At 49.8% G+C, this 9,940-nt stretch overlaps 1 protein-coding gene across 1 annotated transcript; it reads right to left on the bottom strand.

Annotated features, from left to right (window-relative positions):
* Window positions 1–346: 346 nt before the first annotated feature.
* CHC_T00005586001 (hypothetical protein) lies at window positions 347–1,129 on the bottom strand. The gene has a single exon (XM_005717414.1). The coding sequence runs from the start codon at window positions 1,127–1,129 to the stop codon at window positions 347–349; it is 783 nt and encodes a 260-aa protein (XP_005717471.1).
* Between the last annotated feature and the right edge of the window lie 8,811 nt (window positions 1,130–9,940).

Raw genomic sequence — 9,940 nt, forward strand, 5'->3', positions numbered from 1 at the left:
GCGCTCTCCTTGCTCTTGCAGTTGCTTCTCCAGCCCCATTATCGCCCTCTGGGCTGGCGATATTGCTCTTGTCTCACTCCCAGAGGTTACCACTAGCAGCAAAAAATCATCTTTCTCTCTACAACACTCGCTTCCGACGGCATCCGGTGGGGAACACATTTAAAGCTCTCCACAAAAAGAATGTATCTCCCGGAGCTCTTGTTGTTAATCGGATCCATTCTCTTGATGCGTTTCGTCAGGCTTATGATACGGTAAGGAGGGCACATGAAATTGGTCCAAGGGAACGCACAATGACCAGGCCCGAAATTGCTATACCCGAGGGCCGGCTAGCGGATCATCACAGCATTCAACCTGACTCCTCTCCCAAGGAGTCACCCGCAACTGATGACGCAGAATCGAATGGCGGGAGAGGTGACGGGCTTACAGGATCTATTTGCACGAACTCTACGGAATGTGCGGATGGAAGAATCTGTACAAACGGAGACATTGACACCTGCTCTGCTGGCGAGACTTGCATATGTTTACCTTCGGACGGACTTGAGGTATGTATGTCTGGCGCCGATTGTTCGACAGCTGGAGAAGTGTGCGTGCAACTAGGTGGGGGCACAGTGTGTTTTTCTGAAGAAACTGCGACTGCTTCAGACTTTCCTATCGTGGGTGTCGACACCACTGATGACCCTGGCTCCAGCGGCGGTAGTGGTGACGGGATTACTGGTGCGATCTGCACGAGCTCATCGGAATGTGCGGGTGGAAGAAGCTGTACAGACATAGAGAACATCGACACGTGCTCTTCTGGCGAGACTTGCATATGTGTACCTTCAGGTGGACTTGAGGCATGCACGTCTAGCGCCGATTGTTCGACAGCTGGAGAAGTGTGCGTGCAAATAGGTGAGAGCACAGTATGCTTCTCTGAAGAAACTGCAAATGCTGCAGACATTCCCATCGCGGAGATCGAGAGCTCTGGTACTCCGGAGGAGACACCCGCGAATGAGGACGCAGACTCACATGGTGGCAGTGGCGACGGGATTACCGGATCGGCTTGCACGTGCTCCTCAGGTTGTACAGAAGGAAGATTCTGCACAAACGGAAACATGATTACGTGCCCTGCTGGCGATTCGTGCATCTGCATGCCGTTAAGCGGAGTGCAAGTTTGCTCGTCCAGTGCCGAATGCTTAACAGACGGGGAAGTATGCGCGCAGGTAATCAGTCTTACGCTGTGTCTATCAGAGGAGGTTGCGATTGCCGAGGGTATTCCGATCTTGGACGGCGTCAGCTTTTAACGTTCGTCTCTGAAGGTTAAGATTTGAGAAATGGTGTTTCTACCACGAAAGAAGGAGGAATCAGCACCCCACCAGTGGATGGGACCATGAGTGTATTTTTTCTCTCGATTGTAGTAGAAGCTTTGTTTGGCTACATCCCAGAATTTCTAGATAGATATCCACGTATTGAATATGGTGCTTGTGTTATGGCTAGTCCAGCTAAAGAATAGATTGCGTGTTGAATCACAATGGTTAAATCCTGTTTTGCATGCAAGTACAGAACAGTCATACCTCCGTAATCTGAGACGATTCGTAGATGCCGTCCCAATTGAATCAAGATTCTATTCCAGGAGACACTTGCACCGTGAAGAGCACTTCGATCGATCACTGACATAGTAGAGAGATGCTGTTGCTTCGTGTGCATACATGTTGACAGTTTCGTGCACAGTCCATGGAATAAGAATGTGTGCATGTAGGCACAGGCTTCCCATAATTCATGACAGTATTGGCCGTGAGCATAAATGATGCTGTCTGATCCCATTGCATAGCCTTTACGGGGCAGGGAGGAAGAAGGGAAAGACTGCAAGTGGAAGGCCGTTGAGGAACAGGGAGTGATGCTGAAGCGAAGGCAGATTTTTGCTAAGGAGGAGGGTAAAAAAGAATGAGAGTCGATGGGAAAAATGAACTGATGGACGGGGAGAAGGCATGGGCGCGGAGGAAGTTCTGGTATTTCGGAGGGGTGGGTGCGGAGATTGAGTTGACTGGAATCGTGAGGCGAGGGGCGGGGCCAGTAGACGGACAACGCATCTGCCCTGATAGGTAGAGAGAGAACGGACCAGCCCCTGGGGCAGGTCCTTTTGAAGGCTTAGAGTCATTGTTTTCTGTGGAGAGAGAACTTAACTTGGGCCTTGTGATTGCAGGAACAGCGATACCCCCGATCCATTCAGGATCGGGGAGACGGCGGTGACTTTATTGTCCAAGTGGGTGGTGTGCTGTAATGCTGTGCTTTATTCTACGTGTCTTACTTGCTTGGTTCTGGACGGAACCACAGGGCTGAGAACAATACCGTACGAGCCGCACAGTAGCGACGTGCGGTGAACTGGTGCGGTGAACTGGTGTGGCGAAGTGCCAACATTGAAAGTCACACTGGTGCGCGCATTTGCATCGTTTCTGTGATGCAAGATCGATGCCTAGGTTTACTGATGTCAAATGCCTGTCTACCTTATAGAGGGGGGCTGGTGATCCGTAGGCAGGCGGTGATCGTGCTGAGCTGATCGCTGTTGTACGTGTGCAACGTGTGTGCATATAGCTCTCATGACAGTTTCTTAAATAAAAAAGGCAATCCAGCTGTACCCTTTAGGGTACTGTTGCAGGTACAACCTGCAAGCGTATTCACAGAAAGTAAACAGCGCAGTCTCGGCCAAATCGCTCCGGATTAGCCTGCCAGAGATTGCACAGAAAGATAAAACAATTAAGCTTCACTTTAGTTTAGCGCGTCCAACAAGCAGGGTGCGCGCGATCAGTCACCGGAAAAGCGACAACAACGACAAACAGCCGTACAGCGGACCTCAGCCGCTAACAACGATCCGAGTAAATGACAATTAAGTAGCAAACAGCTACAACAGCGACGGAAACAGCCGCAAACTCAGTCCTTTTTCCTCGATCGATGCCTATCTCCCCGTTTCCTTCATCTCACAGCCTCTGTATCCCCTGACTTCTACCAACAAGCTGACCCTCACGCTTCTTTCTTCCCGACCAATTCCAGGAACCCCCTGTCTCCACTGCACTGAACGGTTGCACGCCAGTCTATGACAAGTGATGCCAGCACTACCCCGATGCTCCTATCGACCACATCCAGTTGAACGGTTGCGTAGGTGAATGACGCATTCCGACATCCTTTCAGATGACTGTTCACCCACCGGTCTGCTGGTGATAAGTGCTGCACGGGCTGAACATTAAACCATCCCGTGAGCTTCTGACGTGTCAACACAGTGTTGCCGGCTGATCTGGATTGCCCGCCTTGCCCGATCCTGATCTCCGGCTGTCGTGGTGCCACGAATGCCACCGCCTGACCTGCAACGGCAACACTCGTCCTTTGTCAGATCACATGCCAACGCTCTCTTTGTCATCGCATGATAGATTGAAGCTTTCACCGACTAATCCCGTCGACGGCTCCTCTCCAAGCGTGTGCTCTTCGCATTGCGAGTACTCTTTGGCGTTCCTCTTTCCAGCCTTTTTCTAAGCTTTCCTCTCAAACGGCTTCACCACAGTATCTGGTAGATCTGACTCCTTTGTCCAAGCGGAGGAGCGACGTCCATGTATTCTGACCTTGAACCAGCGCTCTTTCCCTTTCCCGTTTTCGCGATCTCGGACTTCACTTGCCTTTATTCTCTTGAAAAGACGCAAGTTATCCGGGAAAATGCCGTCCTGTGGTTCCCCGGTTTCCACGATTCCCGGCCCAATTTTCCGGAGTCTGTTGACATGGACGCACCCTTGCTTTGCACCGATCTCGGATTCGAGGCCGTACCCTACTCGACCAAGCTTCTCGGTGATCCTGTATGGACCAATCCACGGCCGTATAACCTTGTTACCTTCATCCTTTCCCAACTTTGATGACCACATCAAGACCCTATCACCCACTTGATATTGGGTTTCACGCACAATCTTGTCATACTGAGACTTGCCATGTTCACGAGATCTCTTTCCACGCATCAGCAACCTCTTGTGTAGCAAGGAAAGTCTTCCCGCGAGGTCCCGAGATTCAGGTTCCGTGCCTTCGAAATCAACTTCACTCCAGACTTCAAACGCAGCAATCCCAAACGTTGCTTCGAAGGGAGTCATACCGGTAGCCGTATGCCGACTGGTGTTGTAGCGCAAGCAAGCGAGCGCGACATGTTCATCCCAATCGCTCTCTCCAGTTGCCATGAAGCTCGCTATGTCCTTGGCGACGGTTCTGTTGCATCTTTCTACTGTGCCATTCGCCTGTGGGTGCCACGGATAAGTCTGCACTCGCTTTACACCCAGCTGACCCACCAGATTCATGACTACTTCGCTGACTAGATTGGTACCACCATCAGTCAACAGCCTTTCCATTGGCCCAAACACGGCAATCCACTCATCTAGCAACACCTTGGCCACCGTGGAAGCCTTCTCATTTTGGATCGGGACAGCTCGAACAAACCGTGTGAACACGTCGATCATCACAAGGATTTTAATGTTCCCTGACCGTGTCCTTGGCGTGATCGTCTGTATGTCAATTGCCACTTGTTCAAATCGACGTCTAGGGTGCACTATTTCCATAGAAGCTGGCCTTCGTGGACATTCTTCCTCCGCAACAGCACAATTCAGGCAATTTCTCACAAATTTCACGACATCCGGAACCATGCTCCTCCACCAGTACCTCCTGCGTAGCTTTGCAATTGTTCTCGCCACCTTGTAGTGTCCATGTAACTTTGAGCCGTGTACTGTCCTCAGCAGGGAGTCTGTCATTTCTGAAGGTACAACAATAACGAAATTGTTGCCGACCTCCATGTGCAAGATGCCGTCTTCGTCAAAAAAACTTCCTGTTGCCAGATGCAGCAGCATCCTCTAGGCATCCGAATTCCCTCTCTTGCGATTGTCGCAGCTCGGACTTGGTCGGTCCATCTGTAAACGCATTGATTTCTGCAACAGCAGACACACGCTCCCTGTGCAGACGCTGGACTGCAGTAGTGATCCTCTCGCTTTCATCCTTCCGAACGATTTCTTCTAGGTGTTAGCCACTTATTGGCTCGTAGCAGCGCTGGCAGAGTGGCTTAGGCACCGCATCCCTGCTAAGTGTATCTAGAACCACTTAAAAATACCTTGTTCGAGTTTTAGAAAGGTGCACTACTTGTGCAACAACCTCCAAACCAGCTGCTGCTCGCAAAATTTCGCTCAGTACTATCAGCCGCGAGTTCAATGACGTTGTTTGCATCGATCACTTTCATCTGGACGACCACCGCGTATTTCACATAATGGATTCAGTAGCTCGCTATCCTGTCGGTGATGTCGTACCTGATATGTCCATGACGTCAGCTATACAAGCCCTGGAAACGCAATGGGTCTCACAGTTTTGGGTACCAAAAGCTATCGTTTTTGACCCAGCGTTCAAAAATTCTCAATTTGCAGATTACCTTATTAAGCATGGCATTGAGGCTCGTCCAACACCACCACGTCGAAATAACAAAAACGTTATAGAATCTAAGCACAAGGTCATTCGTGATATATATCTACGACTGAAACACGAAATTCCAGACTGCTCTGTTGAAGATCAAAAGTTAGTTATTCGACAAGCTTTACGTGTGTCGAATGATCTCTATGGCACTGATGTTTGCTCAGCTCACGAGTTGGCAAAGGGATACACAAGGCCGATTTCTGCTGGTGCATTCCCAGCTAGCATTCCTACGGATATATTGAATGCCCATGATGAACTAATAGCCAAGCGCAAACTGACAAACATTCTGAGGTCTAAATCACTGACTGAAATTCCGATTAATATTGGCGACCCCGCTCAAGTATATATCAAACTTCAACATGAGAAGAGAGGAAAATGGTCAACACCACGTACTGTTCTCTCGATCGACAGAGCTTCCGGGACTGTAACAGTGCCCGGTAAAAATGGGCGTACAGTCTCTGCTGCAGTTGAAGATATACGAGCCGCTATCAAGGAGAATTCTTTTGCTTCAACTATCCAACAGGCAATTGATACCATAACCGTAAGCGTCGAAGAGTCCATTGAGGACATAACTGCTGTCCAAAATGATGGTGACTCTCAAACAATTCCGCTTATTAATGCAAGCAATGAATGTGACCAATACGATGATGGTCATGATGATACACTTTCTGCGACCCCAGTTGTTGGTGACTCAGTAGAAGTTTTTTGGCCACTTGATGAAACGTTCTATCTCGGAACAATTGCATCAACTTGTGAAGACCAGATGCATTGCGTTGCTTACAATGATGGTGAGCACGAAATACTCGATTTGAAAAACGAGACCTGGAGATATACTTCTGAACACTCTGTATCTGCCCACACTGCCATGATTGCCAACAACGAGCTAAAGAGAACGCAGCAAGAGACACTGATTGCCTACGAGAAACTCTTTGGGCAAAAGATTTTATGCGACATCACGCCCAAGGTCTGCCGTATTTTCCTCTCACAAATGCCTTCTTGAAAGAAGAAGACAATTTCAAGAAGACAGCGAAACTTGTTCATGTATCCGATATACCGAAGAATGCAAATATAATAACTAGTCATGTTATTTACAAGGTTAATACAAACGATGATGGAACAAAAAAGATGAAGGCTCGAATTGCACCCCATGGAAACAAAGATAAAGAGAAGCACAACCTCAAACCCGATTCTGCAACATGCGCTCCATTGGGTATTCGCATACTGCTTTCAATTTCATGCATTTTCAAGTGGTTTCTGGAGAAGATTGATTTTACAAGCGCTTTCCTCCAAACTAGGGAAGCAAAACGCGACGTTTATGTTGTACCCCCCAAAGAAAGTAAGAACCGTTCTCACTACTGGCTGCTACTGACTGCAGTCTATGGCTTGGTCAACGCAAATGCTAAATGGCAGGGGCAAAGTGATGTGGTTCTCAAGTCTTTGGTTTTCCTGCAGCTCATATACGTTCCACAACTGTTCTATTTGTGATAGAGATGGTCTCCAAGTTGTAGCTGTTAGGATTGTAGATGACATTCTCTTTTCGGGACACAAACACAAGGTTGAGAAGATCATCCGCAATATTGAAGCCAAATAAAAGCTCGGAACTGTCTTCTACGGCCCTGGAAGTTTCTTGTTCTATGGTCTGCAGATTATAAAAGATGAAGATTTTTCTGTCACCACACATGCCGACGATAAGCTTAACGCTCTAGAGTCGTACCCCGTTGACAGAAACCGAAGGAAGCAGCATACCGACCACCTCAACGCCATTGAAAATAGTACGTTTTGATCAGTTAACAGCTCCATTGGCTGCTTGGGTATTGCAGCATGAACGTTCTGTGCCTTCTATGCCAGTTTCCTGCAACAGAAAGCCCCTACGGCTACAGTAGGTGATCTTGTCACTCAGATTAATTCGCTTCGATTGCTTAAGAAATTGGACACGACCATCAAGTATAAGAGACCTGTTGATCACAAAAAATATGAGCTTTCAGTCGTGGTGTTTTCCGACGCCAGTCGAAGTGCAGATCACGGGCAGCTTGGATACGTTTCCGGTTTGCTGGTCGGCCGGTTCAGCCTTGGTTCTATTTTTCATACCCTGTCATGGTCTTCACACAAATCCGAAAGGCCCGTCAGGTTCATTGGAGCAGCTGAGACTCTTGATGCATGTAGTGTAACGACGGACGCGCGCGCGGGGAGGTTATTAACCGTGCGGCCGTGCACGGTGCACACGTGGGCGGGTGTGCCAACGTGTGGGGAGCGCGCACGTGTACAGACCGGTCGTGGCGTGGCGCACGGGTACAGTAGCACACGTGTCGTCCGTGCGGTAGTCTGTAAGCAACACGCGTGTGCAGTAGTGCACACGTGTAGTAGCAGCGTCCGTGCGGTAGTAGTAATTATGGCGCTAGCTTTTTAATTGTGTACAGTACCCGGCACGCACAAGGTGGCAGGAACTGTGCTACTGTACTATGACAGGTGTCCGAGGCGTCCCTCTGAGGGGTAAAGACCTGACATCCGTCCGCACCAGTAAACTGGAGCGAGCTCGCTCCCGTCCCTTTCGCGCGTACATACGTCCTTTTCGGTTGTCTATCGCGCGCGCTGGCTTCTAACCAGTTACCTGTCGCTCCGTGTCACGCACTACGGGGCGACTGCGCGTGACCGGCCAGTGAGCCCTCCCTTCTCGCGAGCTCGTCCGATCGGTTCAATTAGCGCGTCGCGTCCGCGCAGCGTGCTTCCTAGCTATAACCCCCGCCTCTCACCCAACCTAGGGCGGAGAAGAGTTATCTCACACTGCAGGTGAGGCTATAGATGAAGGAAATGTCGTGTGTAAGGCGATAAGCGCTTTGCTCTACATGATGATCGATCTTGACATTGTGGTCGATTCTAAGGATTTATTTACAACCCTATCTACCTGTCGTAACTCCATCGACAGATATATTAGTGGAGATGTGAATGTAATCCGGCATGAATTTGAGACTCAGCAGATCAACCGCATGCTCTGGGTTCCTGGAAAAGTCAACTTAGCTGACCCTCTCACCAAAGCCAGCAGTCCCCTGGATCAAGCTCTACAGCTTACTATGTTTTCAAGTGAACTATCTATCGACCTGAATGAAGCTCTAGCTCGACAGTCAAACCAGTTCATTGGTTGACGCCCCCTCAAAGATTAGAGGAGGAATATGAAACTTGTGCAGTCTTATACCGTGCATATCATTTCACCTTCAGAGTCCTGAACATTTCATGTTCATATTCAAATACCTGTCGCGTGAACAGTCTTCGTTCCTATTTGAATAATTCTCTCGTGCGCAGTTGCTTCGTAACTATTTCACTACGTTTTGTTTTTGTTCAGCGGTCGTCACCATACCCCTGTCTATGTTTAGTTGCCTATGAGTACACTGATCACAGCAATTAACCTGGGCCAACTTAATTCTGAAGCCCCTTTTTCAGGTCTATAACCATATTTAACATGGTCCGGATTAATTGTGAACCCAGATTAATATATGGTCAAATCAGATATAACATGGTCCAGTTTATTTGTGAACCACTGGATTAACCTTGATTTCAAACATTGCTGACAAGTATTCATTGAAATGGACACGATGCTTGGACATTATTGTCTGCAGCTCAGAAAGAGCTGCTTCTCCTCCCAAAGACTATATCGAGGCAGCGACATGCGTTCTCGCCCTTTTTGAACTCTAAAGGCGACTTATCATAAGACTGTTTCCTCCAGGTCAAAACCAATAATAACCTGGTCCAGTTTATTTCTGAACCCAGGTTAATATATAGACCAAGGTTAATTGCTGTGATGAGGTGTGCAGTGCAACTCTTACCTCTTGATCAGAGAATCATCTGGTTACCGACTGCCACCTTGCTCCACAGTTCAACTAAACTAATTCTGTTGTTAAACCGTTCTTCTCATAGGGGATGCCTACTCTGATGTCACGATAACGCCTTCCCCCTTCCCCCTCTTTTACCTCCCGAACTCTAAGCTACCTACCTCAGTAGATCCTCTAGTTGCGCCGTCGCCGGTTGGCGCCGTGTGTCGTGTCCACCTGGACAGCTTGCCACCTGTCCAGGTAGCGTCATGACACCTACACGTCAATTGGTTATTCAGAGGGGGGGGGGGTGATGACCGAGGAAGTGGTCGGGCCGGACAACGGCGGGGCGTCGGGGCGGGGGTGTACAAGAGCACACGGCGGTGGCAGATAGCGGGAAGCGGCAGCGAGGAGCGGTGCCAGCGCGGGGGCGGTATGCGCGCGGCGGCGGCACGCGGCGTGGGATTGGGCGTGGTGTGCGCGGAGGTGAGCGGGGGAAGCAGGCGCGCCGGGGCCGGGGGCGAAGGCGGCGCGAGGCAGCGCGGCGCGGCAAGTGTGCGTAGGGGTTTACGGCGCGAGGCTCAACGCGGGCGGCGGCGGCGCGCGCACGCGATGGGCTGGTTGTCACGCGCCGCACAGCGGTTGGATGCAGACATGATGGCTCGCGAGGCGGCGGGCCGCAC

This window comes from Chondrus crispus, genomic scaffold, assembly GCF_000350225.1.
Source record: "Chondrus crispus Stackhouse genomic scaffold, scaffold_30, whole genome shotgun sequence".
Taxonomy (NCBI): Eukaryota; Rhodophyta; class Florideophyceae; order Gigartinales; family Gigartinaceae; genus Chondrus; species Chondrus crispus.

What these genes read in the sequence shown, in the direction of transcription:
- CHC_T00005586001 (XM_005717414.1), bottom strand. Translation starts at nt 1,129, where the DNA reads ATGCAGATGCACGAATCGCCAGCAGGGCACGTAATCATGTTTCCGTTT.